At 41.5% G+C, this 21,847-nt stretch overlaps 1 protein-coding gene across 1 annotated transcript; it reads right to left on the reverse strand.

Moving 5' to 3' along the window:
- Window positions 1–68: 68 nt before the first annotated feature.
- SMIM8 (small integral membrane protein 8) lies at window positions 69–10,386 on the reverse strand. Its single transcript, XM_033418856.2, has 3 exons — window positions 10,266–10,386; window positions 3,010–3,167; window positions 69–529 (listed from the first exon to the last, which is right to left on the reverse strand). The coding sequence occupies exons 1-3, from the start codon at window positions 10,282–10,284 to the stop codon at window positions 371–373; spliced, it is 336 nt and encodes a 111-aa protein (XP_033274747.1). The 5' UTR covers window positions 10,285–10,386; the 3' UTR covers window positions 69–370.
- Window positions 10,387–21,847: the final 11,461 nt, after the last annotated feature.

Raw genomic sequence — 21,847 nt, forward strand, 5'->3', positions numbered from 1 at the left:
ACAAACTAAACACAACAGTTGTAAATGCACAATTCCCCTTAAAATGTTAAAAATACCATGTAAATTTAAGAGCATCGGTACTTTTTATTATATAGAACTTAACTCACAAAAGTGACTTCCATTCTCATGGCACTTTTACAAGAGGATTTAGTCAAGAAAAAATATTGAGCAGCTCTTTCTGTGGAAAAAGAATGCGATAATGGCTACAGTTTTGAAAGGACAACATTCACTATAGTGGCCTGGCTGCAACCGTCATCCTTCTTCCTCAGCAGCATCTTCTAGAACAAGAAACAAGATACTGTTTGGTGCTAATCTTCACCTGAAGATTTCAGAGTCCCCAGTAAAGCTCCATCTGCAGTAACCAGCACTGTTAATCCCACTTAGATGTTTTCCTCCTCATATAACTGTGTCCCTCACTATCAATAGCTTCATAGAGGTCCTTCTTATTCTCCTGTGTCGCATGTAGATAACCGATATAAGCCACACAAAGTGAAAGGGTTATCAATCCGAAAGCCATTACAGGTTTGTTCTGTCAAAGGAAAAAAATTATAAGACCTCATTAAGACTCATCATTTGAGGAGACTCAAGTATCTCTTGCACTTTTCTCTTGACATGCCAAGGCTTTAGTACCACACCACATTCCTATGGTATTAATTTCATTTATAAAAATTTACCCAGTTCTTTATTCAATTAACTCAACTCCTGATAATTTAGAGACTATAGAAGACTCTTGCTTCTTCTGTCCACAGCTGGGACATCTCCAACCTTCACCTTTAGGAAGGTGAGGCTGGAAGAGGTGCGAGGGAAACGAGAGGCACGAAAACTGGTCCAGTGCTCAGAGTTTTCAGTGTTATCTGTGTGATGTGGAAAAGTTGCTTAACTTCTCTGGGCCCAAGCTTCCCACTTGCAAACCTTAAATTAGTTAATTTTATTAGGAAGTGAGGAATGAAATATACATGCTATTCTTCTCACCTGAGTTCATGGATAACTGGCAGAAACCCTTTCATGTCATATATCAGGTACAGCAAAATATACACGCTCTTCTCTGGGAACTTATTCTATTACCTCAAGAAATTTAGTGATTGGAAGAGAAATGCTATTATAATAACCTTGATTTGCTGCTGTAAAATCCAAGACCCTAAGAGGCAAAGTGATGCAGCTTTGAATATTTTTTTTTAAAAAAGCTTTTTAAATTTGTATTTTCTGCTTCTGTCACCATACCTGTTGTACTACTATTATTTCAAATCTTAATCATCAAAAAAAATAAAGGTCAAGCCTCAGAGCAGTTTAAATTTACAATTCTTTTAAAAATATTTCTTATTTTATTTATTTATTTATTCATTCATTCATTCATTTATGGCTGCGTTGGGTCTTTGTTTCTGCGTACGGGCTTTCTCTAGTTGCGGCGAGGGCTACTCTTCGTTGCGATGTGTGGGCTTCTCATTGCGGTGGCTTCTCTTGTTGTGGAGCACGGGCTCCAGGCGCATGGGCTTCAGTAGTTGTGGCACACGGGCTCAGCAGTTGTGGCTCGCGGGCTCTAGAGCGCAGGCTCAGTAGTTGTGGCACACGGGCTCAGTTGCTCCGCAGCATGTGGGATCTTCCCGGACCAGGGCTCGAACCCGTGTTCCCTGCCCTGGCAGGCGGATTCTTAACCACTGCGCCACCAGGGAAGCCCTAAATTTACAATTCTTGAAATGTATTTGGCAATTAAAAGAATACATTAGGGACTTCCCTGGTGGCGCAGTGGTTAAGAATCCACCTGCCAATACAGGGGACACGGGTTCGAGCCCTGGTCCGGGAAGATCCCACATGCTGCGGAGCAACTGAGCCCGTGCGCCACAACTACTGAGCCTGCGCTCTAGAGCCCGCGAGCCACAACTACTGAGCCTGTGCTCTAGAACCTAGGAGCCACAACTACTGAGCCTGCGTGCCACAACTACTGAAGCTCGTGCACCTAGAGCCCGTGCTCCACAACAAGAGAAGCCACCGCAATGAGAAGCCCAGGCACAGCAACAAAGAGTAGCCCATGAACCGCAACGAAGAGTAGCCCCCGCTCCCTGCAACTAGAGAAAGTCCACGTGCAGCAACGAAGACCCAACGCAGCCAATAAATAAGTAAATAAATATATATATATAAAAAAGAATACATTAGTTCAACGTTTTTAAAACATTCTACTTTGATTTAATGATTTGATTGTTAAATTGACCTATTTAACTTTCAAACAGCTTATACTGGCAACTATGTTATTAAAATTCTAATCACATTCAATACATTTAAGTACATTGTATGATCTGAGTTTTAAAAATAGTAAAATTTATCATATCAAATATATTCAATAACTTGCTACAAAAATATGAATGATTAGCTAACTCCCTAACAGTGTACAAATGCATGTTTTGAAATTTTTCAAGATATGTTTGCACTATCCCCCTAGGTTAAAATATTAATAAAGCCTGGAATTGTAGACTATAAGAATGATCAGATTTTCAGTCTGTTTTCTTTGTTTCAATGGAAGATCTTATTTACTTAATAATACTTGATCAAACAATAAAAATTTCCTTAAAATTAATGCAGATATTAAAATAAAATTTTAAACGGGAATTTGAAGTCAATCCATTAAAATCCAACCATTTTCCATTAAAATTCTCCAAATGTGCTCAAAATAATTAGTTTTATATGTGTATTAAGTGAAACAGCATTTAAGATCTCCCTTCCACCTGCTTTTTATTCACAGAGAGGTCTTCCAAGATAAAATCAAATAATAAGAACTTTCTATTTCTGACAGCCTAGTTAAATTGAACATAAAGTCTTATCCTGGGAACTTCCCTGGTGGTCTAGTGGCTGGGACTCCACGCTCCCAGTGCAGGGGGCCTGGTTCGATCCCTGGTCGGGGAGCTGAATCCCACATGCAGCAACTAAAGGTCCCACATGCTGCAACTGGGACCCAGCACAGCCAAATAAATAAATAAATATTAAAAAAAAAAGTCTTATCATGGATGTATTTCTTACAGGTTTAATGAAGAGCTCTGGATTCACAGCTCGAAATAAGGTTGTGGAGCGGACCCCTCTGAGCCCAGGGTTTCCCAGGTCTTTTTCCTTGGGTGGCTCCTTTTTAAAGGCTGGAGGCTCAGGTGCTGAAGACATCTTGACTAATGATGATTTAGTACCTAAAAATAAAATGAGAGACTTTTTTTCCCTTCCAGATTATGTTCTTTTGATAATGCTCTTTAAGGAACGGATTCCGTATTCATTTCTTTTTGAATTCCAGTCCACTTTTCCACCAAAGTGATGGTCAATTATTTTCTTCCTTTGTATAACACATACTTTGTAAATAGAACTTCAGGTTTTGCTTGGCAAAATGGCTATTTTATTTTTCATCTCTTAGACCAAACTAGTGAGGTATGCAAAAATTGTCTTTTCCAGGAGGCTAGATAATTTGTTTGTTGGTCTGAGTCACACTGTATCTTGTTATATGAAGGGGGTGCTGAGGGTGGAAGTGGCCTGTGGGTTATCCACACCTTCTTAATTTCCTTCCATTTTCACTGTTCCTCACCTTCCAATAGCCCTTCAGGACAGGAGCATTCCATTGCTCCACTGCTCCCACCCCCTCTGCCTTCCTCCACCGGCCACCCCAGCACCAGCACCAGACAGAAGGGTGAGCAGCTGTCAGTCCTCACTCCCTCTCTGCCTATCAGCCACTCTCTGGAAACAACCACTATGCTACCTCCTTAATCTGAATACCCTTTTTTCTCTTAATTACTCAGAATTTATCCTATTAGATCCGAGTATGTCTTTTGGCTTCTGGTTCTCCCAGCTGGAATGTCATCATGTTGTGAATATTTTTCTCTTCTAGATACTATTAGGCAAAAGCTTATTCCTACCATTCCTGCCACGGAATGCTTGGGGGCGGGGGGCAGAGTTGCAAGGGAGAAGGTAGGGAAAGACACCTTCCAAAGAAAGGCTGAACTTGATGACAATATAATAAAATTCTTAAGGGGAAATGTTGAACCCTCTCATATAGTAAATGTTATGAAATGAGAGTCAAACACTCACATTTAAACACTCGTTGGGGCTTTGTTTATTCAAGTATTCTTTAAGTCTTCCATTTTATAGTCTTTATAAAAGCAGTATTTTTGCAACTTTATTACTTATGGAGAAAGTTAGTTCAGTTTTTTCAAAACATACTGATTATTCAATGGGAAAGCTCAACACATGTGTGATCCAAACACAGGAGTGTGCTATAGGCACAGCAGGTGGCCATTAGCAAGAGGATCTTGGTTTCACTCCTTCCATCCCTTTGCTAACCATTCTCAGCCATTCATTAAATAAACCTCCCATACTTTGGGCATGTGTATTGGTTTCATAATCACTGGGGAGCAAATAAACATTTCTGCAGCCCTGGGGGTTAGCTGACTTGCCAATGACAAGTGGTCTCATCTCTTCCGACCACGATGCATTACAGCAGAATAGAGCAATCATCAACCTCTGTTTACCTCTTCTGCGAAGTCTACCTTGGACACGAAGTATATGAGGTAACAACTCGTAAAACACTTATTTCATCAGCATTTAAAACGTCATTCAAGCTGTAACGAGCAATTTTTTTAAAATTTCAACTGCATTCAAGTTACTAGTTTTCTCTACTGAAGTGTTTTTTTCACTACAGACAACTTCTGAATCATTCCATGAGATGCCTGAAATTTTTTCAGCCAGCACACACTTGCTTGAAACTCGTCATGCCCAAGGTTGGCAAAAAAATCCAACATTTTCTGCAGAACCAGAGGTCCACTCATATGCCCGACTCTTACGTGAACTTCTGAAACTGTCAAGTGAAGAAAAACGCGCAAGCTACAAGTTGCAAGTTAAGTTTCATTTGGGGACCTTACTGAGGACTATAACCTGGAAGACAGCCTCTCAAGCCTCTCAGATATATTAATATTTATATATATACACATGCAAGATTCTTTGGTGTCCTCTTTCCTAAGCCGAACCTACATTTGCTTTGTGACGAATCAAGCAAATAAGCAATCAAAGTAGTAGTTATTATACTGCAACCTCTAGACATCCACATTCTGTTTATGTTAAACTCTTGGCCAGAAATGACAATTAAAGAACACCTGGGCTAGAAACCACTGCAAATGTTTATTGAAAGGGCCTTTTACAATTTAAATTACCTACTACACTATATTTAAAAAGATTTAATATGCCACAATTTCCATTGTTTGCGATACTTTAGGGAACGTATGAAAATAATATTTTCCATTATATATCATTCTTTTACTAGGCCTGGAATAAGACAGCTCAGTTCTATTGCTGCTTCTCCTTTAATGAGCCACAGTCACTGAAGATGTTACAATAGTTCTCCCCAAACTGCGTAACTTGTTTATGCCACTGATAAAACTAATAAAGAATTTTAACAACCTTCTGTACTTTATGTAAAAAGAAACAGATTTCTGAGGCCAAAAAGGGCCTTAGTAGGTAAGAATTTGTGATATATAAGAACAGAACAAAGCAGAACATTTTTTTCATGTTTTTTTTTTGTTTTTTCTTTTGCGGCACGCGGGCCTCTCACTGTTGCGACCTCTCCCGTTACGGAGCACAGGCTCCGGACGCGCAGGCTCAGCGGCCATGGCCCACAGGCCCAGCCGCTCCGCGGCATGCGGGATCTTCCCGGACCGGGGCACGAACCCGTATCCCCTGCATCGGCAGGCGGACTCCCAACCACTGCGTCACCAGGGAAGCCCCATTTCTTTCACGTAAGAGAAGGTTCTTCTGCATCTCCTCACATGCCCAGCACACAGAGCTGTAGGAATATGCCTGGGGCAGAAATTCAAGATGTGGTGGTTGAATAAATAAAGTATGTAAGATGCAAAACCTTAGCTGTTTCTTCACAGATGTGTTAATTGTCAGTGCTTTTTGGGAAAACAAGTCTCTATTTCAAAATCAAACTTTTAATCCAGTAGTAAAAGCTGACTAGCTACTTTCAAGTGCAGAGCTAATATAATTCCATTTTAAAAAGCTGCAGCACCGTAAGTTCAAAGCACAGCAACAACCTATTCCAACATTACCACTTGAATCAGCAGTACCTAAGACAACAGTTAACATCTAGCACATGTCCATCAGAACTTCCTAAGTCTCCCCATCACTTTCTCCCACTTCTTCCCTTACTCTTCTTTTCCCACTGCAGGTAACTAGCACTTTCTTATTTGTATATGATACTGACGAATCTCTAGATACACTTGCTTTCAAGATATGTTTATTTGTAAGCTAGGAACCTCATTTATTGCATTAAAAGGGGAATCTCCGGACTTCCCTGGTGGTCCAGCAGTTAAGACTCCGCGCTTCCAATGCAAGGGGCCTGGGTTCGATACCTGGTCAGGGAACTAGATTCCGCATGTCGCAAGTAAGACCCAGCGCAGCCAAATAAATAAATATTACACACACACATGCACAGGCACACACACACACACACACACTAGCAAGGATGATGGGAACCTGGCACTGAACTGCTCCTGGCTAAGTAATTTGGTGATTAGTTTCTGTGTGGGCCCACCTGTAAAACGCTCAATAAATCAGGTAACCCAGGGCCACCACCTGGCTCTGCAATCTGTCCAGGTGCCCCCATTCTTATTTCTTTTTCATTTTTCCATCACCCATTTGTTGTTCCCTTAACAACTCATGAAAAGAAACTGTTGTATATAATTTTTTTTAAATAGAAGAGAGGAGAATTTTTCATACCTGCCTGTAAAAAAAGATCTAAACTGTATTTACTTCATATGTCCCTCCTGGAGAAAAGACAGTCTCTTCAATAAGTAGTGCTGGGAAAACTGGACAGCTACATGTAAAAGAATGGAATCAGAACATTCTCTAACAACATACACAAAAATAAACTCAAAATGGATTAAAGACCTAAATGTAAGGCTGGATACTATAAAAATCTTAGAGGAAAACACAGGCAAAACACTCTTTGACATAAATCACAGCAATATCTTTTTGAATCCAAAAGGATCAACCTCCTAGAGTAATGAAAATAAAAACAAAAATAAACAAATGCAACCTAATTAAACTTAGCTTTTGCACAGCAAAGGAAACCATAAACAAAATGAAAAGACAACCTACAGAATGCGAGAAAATATTTGCAAACGATGCAATTGACAAGAGATTAATCTCCAAAATATACAAACAGCCCATGCAGCTCAATATCAAAAAAACAAACAACCCAATCAAAAAATGGGTGGAAGACCTAAATAGACATTTCTCCAAAAAAGACATACACATGGCCCACAGGCACATGAAAAGATGTTCAACATAGTTAATCATCAGAGAAATGCAAATCAAAGCTACAATGAGGTATCAGCTCACGCTGGTCAGAATGGCCATCATCAAAAAGTCAACAAACAATAAATACTGGAGAGGGTGTGGAGAAAAGGGAACCTTCCTACACTGCTGGTGGGAATGTAAATTGGTACAGCCACTATGGAGAACGGTATGAGTTTCCTTAAAAAACTAAAAATAGGGGCTTCCCTGGTGAAACAGTGGTTGAGAGTCCGCCTGCCGATGCAGGGGACACAGGTTCGTGCCCTGGTCCGGGAAGATCCCACATGCTGCGGAGCGGCTGGGCCCACGAGCCATGGCCGCTGAGCCTGCGTGTCCGGAGCCTGTGCTCCGCAATGGGAGAGGCCACAACAGTGAGAGGCCCGCGTACCGCAAAAAAAAAACTTAAAAATAGAGCTACCATATGATCCAGCAATCCCACTCCTGGGCATATATCTGGAGAAAACAATAATTTGAAAAGATACATGCACCCCAATGTTCATTGCAGCACTATTTACAATAGCCAAGACACGGAAGCAACCTAAATGTCCATCAACAGGTGAATGGATAAAGAAGATGTGGTATATATACACAATGGAATATTACTCAGCCACAAAAAAGAATGAAATAATGCCAACTGCAGTAACATGGATGGACCTAGAGCTTATCATACTAAGCGAAGTAAGTCAGAAAGAGAAAGACAAATACCATATGATATCACTTATATGTGGAATCTAAAAAAATGATACAACTCAACTTATTTACAAAATAGAAACAGACTCACAGACATAGAAAATGAACTTAGGGTTACCAAAGGGAAAAGGTGGGAGTGTGGATAAATTAGGAGTTTGGGATTAAGATACACACAATACTATATGTAAAATAGATAATCAACCAGGACCTACTATATAGCACAAGGAACTCTACTCAATATTCTGTAATAACCTATAAGGGAAAAGAATCTGAAAAAGAATGGATAAATATATTTGTATAACCAAATGACTTTGCTGTACACCTGAAACTAACACAACAATGTAAATCAACTATACTCCAATATAAAATAAAAATTAAAAAAAGATCTAAACTAAGCTGTTTTTACTTCATATGTCCCTCCTGGTAAAAAGTTCTTTACCTTTTTCTTCTGCCCACTCTCTGTTGAAGGCAATATGCAATAGGAAAAGGAAGCAGCAGAGGTAAAGGACTGACTCTTTGCACCAATGCCACAAGGGTCATTCACACCCTAAAGTGTGAGTGAGAATGGTGCTCCCCTGGAATGAATAATGCACACTGTGCGAAGCTATACAAAGATGTTCCCAAGCCAAGTCAGGAACAGTCATTTTTGAATGATTTTCTCTCCTTTAGTAAAATTCTTACTCTGCAGGATGATCCAGAATGTATTTGGCAACTGACATTAAACAATTCAGTGAAATAAAATTGGCATGACATGAAAATTAGACCAAGATATAAAGAATCTGAGTTACTTTGGGGGAAAACCTTTATCTTCAGATATTCATTTTTGAAATAAGTATCTCAGTAGAAGATAAATTTAGAAAATTATCAGAATCATAGAACATTAGTGAAAGGCATGTCAGCAATAATCAAAGCCAATGGACAAAATACTTTAATGATATATAAATGTACTTGTTATTTTAGTTCCACATACCACACTATTTTAATATTTAAGAAAATCACTTGAAGTCTGGGGCAGGACACCTTAAAAATAATTTGAGGGGCTTCCCTGGTGGCGCAGTGGTTGAGGGTCCGCCTGCCGATGCAGGGGACACGGGTTCGTGTCCCGGTCCGGGAGGATCCCACATGCCGCGGAGCGGCTGGGCCCGTGAGCCATGGCCGCTGGGCCTGCACGTCCGGAGCCTGTGCTCTGCAACGGGAGAGGCTGCAGCAGTGAGAGGCCCGCGTGGCGCAAAAAAAAAAAAAAAAAAAATTTTGAATTATAATAAGCAAGTTTGGGACAGAATCAGAGGACTTCTGTCTTGAGGGAGTGTAGAATAGCCTCAAATTCCAACTTTCCTACAGATTAGGTGTATGTTTTTGAGTGACAGCCTCTCTAAGCCTCAGTCTGCACCTTTATAAAAGGGATAATATTATCTAATGCATAGAATTACTATGTGGATTAAATGAGGTAACATTTTTTATAGGACAAAACAGATGTTCAATAACTGGTAGCTACTGTCATCTTCACCATCGAATCCAGTCCCCTTTTTTTAAACAAAGAAATCTAAACCCACAGAGATTGCCTTTGCCCAAGGGAGAGGGAGATAATCCAGGTCTCTCAATTTCCAGCCCACCCCTAGTCCACCACTTCACCCCACCTTACTCCTAAATTGATAAGACTCTGCATTTGTAAGTTATTTATTACAAGATTTAAGAAACATAAAATTATAATCAATTAAATTTTAAAGATGAATTCTGTATTTGCTGTTTTTAAGGTAAAAAACGCTATTAAAATATCTCTTTTCATCTCTTGAAATTTACTGTACCTAGAAAAAGGAGAAAGATGTTGACAACGGTTGTTGCCTACAATCTGAGGGGTGTAAAGTACTACCTGGGTCCGCTGCCCTCCCCATAGTGTGGTACCCACACTACATCTGGCCCTACTCAAAGACTGATACCTTTGAAGCCTCCAGAAAAAAACAAAACAAAACAACTGCATTCAGTTAAGTTCCAGACATTGTCTTGCAGGGGGAACACACGACTTAACAGTTAAAAAGGAAAGAGGCACCTCATGTGAAAACAGTTACAAAACCACTTTCCCCTAATTAGGAAGTTTGGTGAGCTGGGATACCAAGAAACTGCCCAGGAAATGGGAGGGTTCCGGCGGTGGAAGTGTCCCCGGATGGGGCGGGACACGCAGAGATCTCCAAGACCCGGCTCAGGGCGCCCACCGAGTGGCGAGGATTCGGGGGGCTTGAGAGAACGCCGCCGAGTCCACGCACCTGGGAGCGAGGCCCGCATGGCGGCCGGGCCCTCCAAGGCCAGGGTCGAGTGCGCTGTAGGGCGACCGCCCTGTCCCCACCCGCCGGCCCTCCGCCCAGCCACCCCGGCCCCGCCGCTGCTCACCTGCCGCTGGGTCACCTCCGCTCCGCGTCCGCCTCTCCTCCTGCGCCTCGTCTCTCCCTGCAGGAGAGAGCGGCCCAGCGCGCTCGGCAAGCTCGGCGCCGCAGCGGCCCCTACAGCCCGGAGGCTGCGGCGCAGGGGCGCGGGAGCGGAGGGGTACCAGTCTAGCGCCTCTCCTCCACCTCCCAAGCCCTACAGCCCGCCCGCGGGATGGAGTGTGCAAAGGGCGTTTTTGGTTTCTTCCTTTTTTACCTTAAGTTTTCAGCCTACTGGGTTCAAATAACTTTCCAGTTTCGCGTGTGTGTTTTGTATAAATAAAAGGAGACATCACCTAGAATTACATAAATTTATTAACGGAAGGGGAAAGCTTTCTGATTTGGGAAAGAAGGCTCGGATCTGGTCTCCTCCTAGCCCCATTTCAGGGACACAGTCATTTAAATGTACGGTTAATCCTCTGACATTGTTAGGGCCTTGAGATTCTAAGATGCAAGATACATGTGGCTATGGTTGTGATAAGAATAGATATGGATGCCGGTTTGCACGTACTTTGCTGATTTGAACTTTGTTGGGGTAAAAGCTGTGTTAAAACAAACAAAATAGAATATCAGGTGCCCAGATTTTGGCATGGATTTATGTACAGTTTTGGCAAATGGATTTTGAATTTAAAACTTGTTCTCTCAAGCCAAATTGACTTTAATTTGAGGTTTAATTTTTAAAAGTTCACTGACATCTGGTATTAGTAGGCAATCTTCTGACAAATAAGTTAAATTTTAATGAAAAAGCTGTTTGTAACATGAAAAGGTGCTCAACATCACTAATCATTAGGGAAATGCAAAACCACAGTGAGATATTGCCTCACGCCTGTTAGAAGGGCTATCATCAAAAAGACAACAGGGGGCTTCCCTGGTGGCGCAGTGGTTGAGAGTCCGTCTGCCGATGCAGGGGACGCGGGTTCGTGCCCCGGTCCGGGAGGATACCACGTGCCGCGGAGCGACCAGGCCCGTGAGCCATGGGTGCTGGGCCTGCGCGTCCAGAGCCTGTGCTCCGCGGCGGGAGAGGCCGCGGCAGTGAGAGGCCCGCGTACCGCAAAAAAAAAAAAAAAAAAAAAAAAAAGACAAGAGGGACTTCCCCAGCGGCACAGTGGTTAAGAATCCACCTGTCAATTCAGGGGACACGGGTTTGAGCCCTGGTCCTGGAATATCCCACATGCCACGAAGCAACTAAGCCTGTGCGCCACAACTACTGAGCTTGCGCTCTAGAGCCCGCCAGCCACAGCTACTGAAGCCCGCATGCCTAGAGCACGTGCTCCGCAACAAGAGAAGCCACCGCAATGAGAAGCCCACGCACCGCATTAAAGATAGCCCCTGCTCACCGCAACTAGAGAAAGCCCGCGCTCAGCAACGAAGACCAACGCAGCCAAAGATAAAAAATAATTAATTTTAAAAAGTAATAAGATAGCACCATCAATATTTAATAATATTTAACAGGACCTCTGGTATTTGCTAGGATTAGGAGCTTTTGTATTTGATGGGATTGGCTGCATAAAACAAAGTTTCATCTGTGTGAAAATGCATTCAGATTTATGAAAGACAACTATTGTAATCAGAAGTTCCCAAAGTCTGCTCTAGGGACAATACTGGTGGTCTGTGAGCCTTCTCAAGGGAAGGGTACTTTTTTTTCAGGCAAGAATTAATAGAATTAATCTTTGCACGGGGTCTAGGCATGCGGGCTTCAGTAGTCGTGGCACACGAGTTTAGTTGCTCCGCAGCATGTGGGATCTTCCCAGACCAGGGCTCGACCTGTGTCCCCTGCATTGGCAGGCAGATTCTTCACCACATTGTTGCGGTAATTTTTATAAAATGAATGCTGGATTATTTTCGCTAGAATCACGCCAAGTCAAAGTAGGTGACATAATTAATGTGGGTTCAGCATATAACTGTTATTTCAGCTGCAAATAACTGAAAGTAACTTGAGTGCAAAAGGATCTGTATTACCCCATGTAATTAAGTACAGGGAGGGGACTGGTTTGGGGAACAGTGAGATATGGGACATCCATAGATGCCAACGGGGCTCCCTTGTCTCATTTCTCTATGTGCTTCTCAGGTACACTCACTGCATGTCTTGGGTACATCCCTGCTGGCAGTTCCAGCCTCCTACCACGTTAAGGTACATCCAAGCGGAAAGGGAGCTTTTCTAATCACCCATTTATCAAATCTCATAGAAGAATTGTGACTGGCTTTCATGACCTTTGGGTCATGTACCCTTTCTCAGGACAAATTGTTGTGGACAGGAGGAAGGGATAGCAGGGCTGGCCCAGCCTGGGTCAAGGTCATGTTATCCCAGTTGTGGAGGAGACATTCTCTGGGGGTTGGGATGGGGTAGAGGTGCTAGGAAGACAAAACAAGCAGACGTCCACCCCACAGGTAGACCTGCTTCCTGAGAAGTTACACAGAACTGAAAAGCAGCAGCTGGCAGGGACCATAGACTAGAGCTTTTCCACCGAGGGGTGCTGCTTTCCCATGTTCACGTGGTGGTGAAGGGATGCCTTCTACTCACGGTGGGTGACTAAATGAGGTGGCCAGAGTGGAGGAAATGGGTGGGCCTGGTGCTGAATGCACAGGAGAGACTCCTGAGGGACTTGAACAAATAGTGTCGTTACCTGCCGTCATATAATTTATTTATTGTCTTTCTTCTCCTTTAGCATGTAAGTTCCATGAAGGCATGACTATGCCATGAAAGCTCCATGGAGCTTCATGTAAGCGGCATGAAGGCTCTACGTTTTGCTCATAGCTATATTTCCAGACACATGAAGAACTCCAGAAATATTCATAGAAGGGATGTTAAGTGGACAAGTGAGATGCTAAGGAGGTACCACGATGAAGAGCAGCCAGCCAACGCATAGGGGCCTCTGGACCATGAGAGACACTTTCCCACAATGGGGTGAAAGTGAGATATTGTGAAAGGGGTCCTAGTGCAGGAGGGTAGAGCTGCCACGATGGGGCTGCAGGCCCCGCTTGTGAGAGGAAAATCAAAATGGAGTTGGTGTTGCTAAGAGAGCTCTCTCACATTGAGCCTGGAGGCCATCGAGAAAGTGTGACTTACGCATGTCTCAGCCTGGATGGTACCTGACCTTTGATCACTTACCGTGTAAAGCAGGCATTCAGAACATCTGCCCAAGATATGTGTTGGACGCTTACCCTAAAATAACCAGTGACAGCCTATCCCTTATGGACAAATATTTCCTTTCCTGTATCAGAGTCAGTCATAATTCTTGAACAATCCTGTGGCTTTTGCTTTTATAAGCCCCTGACTCTTTCTCTTCCCCGGAACAGGCTTTTAGTTTTACCTGATTCTGTGTCTCCCAAATTGCAATTTTTTAAGACCCCCCCCAAAAAAGTTCTTTGCAGCCTCGATACTGATTATTGTTGGACATCAATTCTGTAACTGTCTCTGACGGCACCCAGGGCTGCAGAAACAACTTCTCTCAACTGAGGCACAGATCTTTTATTCCTTTATCAACTTGTTCCCCTCATTGGATAAAAACACACAAAAAAAACCCCAAGCTCACCCTTTTTCTTACTCTTCCACCTTTGCCCAAACCCAATTTCCAGAGAGGAGGGGAGCCCTCTGAGGTAGAGGGGGCCCGAGCAAGGCTTTGTGGCCAGCCCGTTGTCAACAGCCACGCCCTGGGGTGTGGAGGGCATAGGCCCTGAGGTTTGCCTGTAGGCAAATAAGTCAGTGAAATGTCAGTATCAATGTTCAAGTGACCTTATTTTTATCCAGATGCTAGAGAAAGTTGGGGATATTTGGGTTGTACGATTGAATAGAAACTGCTGTTCACTGTACATACCTTTGAAATAAAACAATTTTAATGTAGATGTAAAATGCAGTGTATTACCAAATTTACAAACGTTTAGAGAGAAGTCCCAGAGACTAACAGATGAACTCACAAGATGGCTTAGTGTTTCTGAAGTCTTGCCAGTTCGTCTGACATTCACATACCCTCAGCATTATCCTACATCGAGGGTTGGCAAACTTGAGCATGCGTCAGACTCACCTTTGTTAAAACACCAATTACAGGACCCCAACTCCAGCGTATTTCAGAAAGTAGGTCTGGGGTGGGGCCTGAGAAATTCCATTGCTGCCACTGCTGCTCCTTGGACCTCACCTTGAGAACCACTGACATTCATGATGGGTCACTTTCCTTCTTCATTTGCCAGATAAGACATAACTGCTTTTTGTTATATAGTTTCTACCCTGGGGAGAGAGATGTGTCACATTTTAACTCATCTTAAGAAATTCCTCTGAAGATTTAAATGTCTGACCCAATGAAGCCTCCAGCAAATCAGGGCTTCCCTGGTGGCGCAGTGGTTGAGAGTCCGCCTGCCGATGCAGGGGACACGGGTTCGTGACCCGGTCTGGGAAGATCCCACATGCCGCGGAGTGGCTGGGCCCGTGAGCCATGGTCCCTGAGCCTGCGCATCCGGAGCCTGTGCTCTGCAACGGGAGAGGCCACAGCGGTGAGAAGCCCGCGTACCGCAAAAAAAAAAAAAAAAAAAAAAAAAAAAAAATCAGACAAAACAATCATCTCAGACGGTGGAGACTTAAATACAGTTAGTGCTGATCATAGGTCTGCATGGTTTGGGATCAGTGCAAATCTAATCAAGTGAGTGGGACAATTTTATTTGGAGGCAATGACATTTGTCCTGAGAAGGTGCTTCCTAAGTTTCAAAAAATGCAAAGATTTGGACCTACTGCATAGTACAGGGAACTATACTCAATATTTTGTAATAACCTATAAGGGAAATGAATCTGGAAAAAAATATGTCTGTATGCATAGCTGAATCACTTTGCTGTACACCTGAAACTAACACAACGTTGTAAATCAACTATAATCCAATATAAATAAATAAATAAATAGAGATTTTTAGGAAGATTAGAAACTCTATTCTAACTATTTTTAATGCCTTCCTTTTAGGGCATAAAACAAATAACTGAGTTACTTAGATGCATAAAATGTAATAAAGTCCTTTATTGTAACGGTCCTAAAAGGATGTTGTGTCATGGCTTAAACAAAAATGAAACGTCTCTTTAAGTTCAAATAAGAAAGATTCCCTTGTCTTCTATTTTCTTTAATTTCTTTCTTTTTTCTTCTGTTCTTTCTTTAGTTTGAAAAAACTTGGAGCTTTTCCTCAGGTCATGTGGAAATTGTTACACAGCAGATGACACGCAGGGCAGATTATTTGTGGATTACAGTAAGTGTTTTTATTCTCAGGAAAGCTGTGAATGTGCTAAATTAAGGTTACCTGGTGACAAGCTAAGTGCTTTTCTGGATTAATGAGAACAGTTGTAAAAATCCACGGTGAAAAGGCAAATCTCCAGAAGAGGACAGCCTCCGTGTGAACAGGCGTCAGGGTTTCCTAATCTGAGCCAGAGGCTCGCTCTATTTCTCTTTTAGATCAGTCAGCCTCCACCTCTCACTCCAAGCAACACAAGAGTGTCTGTCTCTCTTCCAGCCATGCAGATGTAAAATGCAGCCTATTATAGATCTTACAAACATTTAGGGAGAGACCCCAGAGTCTAACTGAACATCGTGAACGGCATATTGTACAATGTTTGTTTGTTTGCAGAAGGGGTGTAGAGCTTTGATCAATACAATTGGATGGGCAGGCAGGGAAAGCATGCTCTGCCATTAGGTCCTGGAGGCCTGATGGAGTAAAGCAAAGTGACACAGGCACAGAATAACGGAAAGCAGGTGAATCAAGGCAAGCAGGGTTACAGGATTGTGTAATTATGAGGAATTCTTTTCTTTTGTTCAGATTTTCTTTAATATTGTTGTTGTACTTACTTTCAATACCAATTATTTAATATAACCTGGTGCTAGAATTGAAGCCTTTCCTTTACTCACCTCTATTTTTTAAGTAATCTTTTTGTTTAATTGAAGGAAAGTATACAAATTCTAAGTGAACAGCTTGGTGGATACTCACAAAGTGTACACACTCAAGTGACCACCACCCAGAATAGGAGCTAGAATATCCCAGAAGAGCATCCCAGAACCACACCAAACCTCCTCTCTGTCACTATCCAACCCCTTCTCTGGCAACCGCTATTTCAACTTCTATCACCATATATTAATTTTTTAACTATTATGTTTTAAAATTCATTCATATTGATGCATTTATCAGTCTGTGGTTCATTTCCATTGCTATATAGTATTGCATTGTCCTGAGAAGTGAGATTTCCTGCCTCAGCATGAACTTAACTGATGGGACTGATAGCTGAGATTAGCCAGATTAGGAAGATACAATAGCAGATCAATAAAGAAGTTTACTGTTTGCATCAGGAAATTTTTGCCAACCGATTTCTATAAGCAAACAGTTTTCCAATCTGGGTAAACAACTCACTTATCAGGACAATTGTTTTCTCTTCATAAAACTCATCTGCAGAATGTTGCTTTGCTATGACCACCAATCCTAAAATATAGTGTCATGAACTTGACCTAGTCCCAACCAGTTTCCCACCTTGAAAGACCTGGCATAAACCTTGTGAGCCCAGAATCCCAAATCCTACAAATACTCTTCCCTAATTTCCCCACTTAGAGACACTACCAAGACTGTAAGCTGTGCTTGATCAACAAGGAGGTTGACAATATGAATACATCACAATTCATGTACCCATTCTTACGTTGGTGGCCATTTGGGTGTTTACAGTTTGAGACTATGATGAATAATGCTGTTATGAATGTTAGTGTATTTTGATGCACTTATGTATACAGCTGGGATTGGAATTGCTGAGTCATCAGTGGGTGTATGTTCAATTTTATTACATTTAACAGTTTCCAAAGTGATTGCACCAATTTATACTCTCACCAGCAGTATACGCATATTCCTACCAAAACTTAATATTGTCTGTCTTTTTAATTTTAGTCATTTTGGCGGGTGTGTAGTGGTACTCCCCCAACAATCTTTCTTCTCGTTCTCAAACGCCTGACAGAGGTCATTACGCATGCTGGGTTTCCTTTTCAGATTTTCCGAAAGGCTAGAGATGGTGAACAGTCCCTGGGGTTCAGGCTGTGGCTGTGAAGCATTGGCTCTGGGTGCCATAGTCTTACTTCTATGTACAACCATATGCAGGCTGTGTGTAAAATTAACTGTGTTTATTATACTGCAAGGAGCACAAGGTAAGCATACGTAGGCATCAAAACTTAGAACGGTTGTCAATCCACAGACATTAAGCCCTGAATGGAATTTAAAGTGTGTACTTCTCTGAACCACAAAAAAATATGTCCAAGGTACTTTTTTATCTGCGTTGGGTTTTGTTGTGATTTTTTTTAAGTTTAGTCAAGCACTGGAGGAAGTATTTGACCTAATTATTTCATCTTCTATAGTTATGTATGTTTGTCTTAATATTTTTACCCATCTATTCAGCTGAAATAACCAACAGCTCCTACTTTTAACCTACTGAGATCCCCTTTCATGCGGGAATCTCAAATCATTTCATCAACTATTATTCATTACTTGCCTTTTCAATCCTAAATTTAACTAACATTTATTAAATGCCTATTACATGTCAGACACTGTTACCCAATACTTGCACACTGCTGCGAGATAATCGAGCTAACAATTACAAGCACATAATGAAGTTACAGTTGCAATGAGTATTCCAGCCACCGTGGGGTGGGAGATCCTTACTCATGTATGTATTTATTTCTATTTCATATTATTAATCTCTAGGGTACATTTACAGATTTCTATAGATCTTCTATACACAATGGGATTTTGTTGCCTATATTTGTGTCTCCAATCTAGAATTTAACTATTAAAATAATATTATTTTTTGGAAGGGTGGGGAGGCATGCAAGTGATTAAATTAGGAACTATTTGGCAAAAATTGATGGAGAAGATACACATTTGTTGTTTATTCTCCAACATCTGCATTAACGATTACATGCACACAAAGCCATTCATATTATTGCTTTTCTTAAAGAAAATTCAAATAATAAGGGAAGAGAGATGAAAACCTAGGCTTATCTGGCATACAAGTGTAATATTTGTTTAGAGGACATGGCTTGATTAACTTAGAGCTCCCTCAAACCCTGAAAGCTTTGAAAGCCTGGTGGCTAGACTGATGCTAGGGAATATGTGACTTTCTTTTTCTTAGGAAAAACAAGATCTCAAACATTTCCTGGACGTGGAAAATGCTTAGAAAATATTTGATGCTTTAAGTGCAAATATTGAAAATGCGAGTGCTTTCAGTGACCTGGGGGGAGATGCGGTGCCTAGATGGGGCCGGGAGCTGTGTCTCTGCTGACGGCCGCCTGGTGTGGGACAAGCCCATCATGCAACTGGGTCCAGAAAGGGCTGATTTAGGAGTGGTTACAATCAGGAAATGATGCTCACATTTTCCTTTGAAAAATGTTGAAAACTCATTTTAGGTATAGAAATGGGACCTTTCTGACGCCTCGGCTATTCTGTACCCACGAAGCATTTTTCCTCAATCCTTCCCTACATCAGTCAGAAGTTAAGACGAAGCACCAGGGTAAGAGGCAGCCACAGAACCCTTCAGCTTATTCTCACCAGAATGTGAAACCTCAGAAGCACTTGATATTGCTCCCATCAACCATTACCGAGAAATATTTAGGGAGGGGACAGATAAATTAGTATGGGATTAACATATACACACTACTATATGTAAAACAGATAAGCAACAAGGACCTACTGTATAGCACAGGGAGCTATACTCAATATTTTGTAATAACCTATAAGGGAAAAGAATCTGAAAAATATACGTATGTATAACTGAATCAGTGTGCTGTACACCTGAAACTAACACAATTTTGTAAATCAACTATACTCCAATAAATAAATACATAAGAAATATTTATTGTGTTCCTGGAGTTGCTCTAGATGCTAAAAACTCCCATGAGCTCCTGGTATAACTGAGAATTGCCATGTTAGAAAGAGATGAGTAGGGACTTCCCTGGTGGTCCAGTGGTTAAGACTCTGTGCTTCCACTGCAGGGGGCGCAGGTTCAATCCCTGGTCAGGGAACTAACATCCCACATTATAAGAATGAAATTAGAGGTGACTCTGTCCCTGAGTCAGCCCGTGTGTCTCTCTACATGTACCCCTTTTCCTCCTAATAAGCACTTGATTTAAAAAAAGAAAAAAAAAAAAAGAACAAAATTAGAACACTCCCTAACACCATACACAAAAATAAACTCAAAGTGGATTAAAGACCTAAATGTAAGGCCAGATACTATCAAACGCTTAGAGGGAAACACAGGCAGAACACCCTCTGACATAAATCGCAGCAATATCTTTTTTGACCCACCTCCTAGAGAAATGGAAATAGAAACAAAAATAAGCAAGTGGGACCTACTTAAACTCAAATGCTTTTACCCAGCAAAGGAAACCATAAACAAAATGAAAAGACAACCGACAGAATGGGAGAAAATATTTGCAAACAAAGTGACTGACAAGGGATTAATTTCCAAACTGTACAAACAGCTCATGCAGCTCAATCAAAAAATGGGCAGAAGATCTAAATAAACATTTCTCCAAAGAAGAAATACAAATGGCCAAAAAGCACATGAAAAGATGCTCAATATTACTAATTATTAGAGAAATGCAAATCAAAACTACAATGAGGTATCACCTCACACAGTCAGAACGGCCATCATCAAAAAATCTACAAACAATAAATGCTGGAGAGGGTGTGGAGAAAAGGGAACCCTCTTGCATTGTTGGTGGGAATGTAAATTGATACAGTCACTATGGAGAACAGTATGGAAGTTCCTTAAAAAACTAAAAATAGAACTACCATATGACCCAGCAATCTCACTACTGGGCAAATACCCTGAGAAAACCATAATTCAAAAAGACATATGTACCAGTGTTCATTGCAGCATTATTTACCATAGCCAGGACATGGAAGCAACCCAAATGTCTATCGACAGAGGAATGAATAAAGAAGATGTGGTACCTATATAAAATGGGATATTAGCCGTGAAAAAGAATGAAATAATGCCATTTGCAGCAACATGGATGGACCTAGATATTGTCATACTGAGTGAAGTAAGTCAGAGAAGGACAAATATCGTATTATATTGCTTACATGTGGAATCTAAAAAAATGGTACAAATGAACTTATTTACAAAACAGAAATAGAGTTACAGATGTAGAAAACAATCTTATGGTTACCAGTGGGGTAAGAGGGGAGGGATAAATTGGGAATTGGGACTGACATATACCCACCATTATATATAAAATAGATAACTAATAAGGACCTACTCTATAGCACAAGGAACTCTACTCATTACTTCGTAATGACCTATATGGGAAAAGAATCTTAAAAAGACTGAATATACGTATGTGTATAACTGATTCACTTTGCTGTACAGCAGAAACTAACACAACATTGTAAGTCAACTATACTCCAATAAAAATTTTAAAAAAGAAAAAAAAAGGGATGGGTACTACTTCTTCATGTAAGTATCTTGTGTTCACAAATTGTACTGGAAAGCAATTGTTCGGAGATGCAGAGGCAGTTCTCCCCATATGTGCTTTGCTGCCCAGTGCAAAAGGTAATTTTGTTTTTCGAGTCTATGCATACTTCTCTCATTTCTGGTCCCATTTTGTTTTTACAGGAAATCTCACAACCCAAAGTCAGCGTTGCTTTCAGTGGACATAAATAACAACAGCTACTATTTATTGAGCAGTTATTATTTCATTTAAGCATTATAAGGAAACCAATAAAGGGAATGCCTTTCCTATTTTGCAGACAAGGAAATTGAGGCTCAGAAAACTCAAGCACCTTGAGCAAGTTCATGAAGTTAAGTAAAAAACAGGTCCGGATTCCAACCCTGGTTTGTCTGAACTCCGGTCTGTGGGATCTGTACTGTTGCAAAAAAACATTTTAATAGAGAATTGACACAAATTCTGATAAGTAACTCCCTTGAACCTTGCCTCTCCAGGCTAAATACCTCCAATCCATATTTTCAAGACTTATTTAGAGACACCCTCTCCACTCTGGTCACTGTCTTCTAGACCTACTTGAGCTTGTCAAAGGTCTTACGGAGGCCAGAAAAAACGCGGTGCTCCAGCTCTGTCTAAAGTGAGGAGAAAAGACTCCTGACTTCCCTCGGAAGAGACATTATGGTAAGAAACAATAAAAGTCAAGTTCAGAGCACAGTACTCTGTGCGTGAGGGTTCCCAATGCACAGGAGTGCTTATACGTCCATCACTGCCGCCAGCTGTGATGTTAACGCTTAGACCTTGGTCGTGTTCTTCTCATATGGCTCTGCATTCGACACACCTCTGTTGTCTTTATTAACACAGTGATCCTCAAGCAGGTTTTCCTGCAGCGTCCACCCCTGTGTGGTTCATCCAGGGGGCCACGCTGGACATTTGAAGGCTCTGACTTATACTCCCTCCATGTTCTGGGCTCTGCTCATGCTGACG

The sequence above is a fragment of the Orcinus orca genome, chromosome 12, assembly GCF_937001465.1.
Source record: "Orcinus orca chromosome 12, mOrcOrc1.1, whole genome shotgun sequence".
Classification (NCBI taxonomy): Eukaryota; Metazoa; Chordata; class Mammalia; order Artiodactyla; family Delphinidae; genus Orcinus; species Orcinus orca.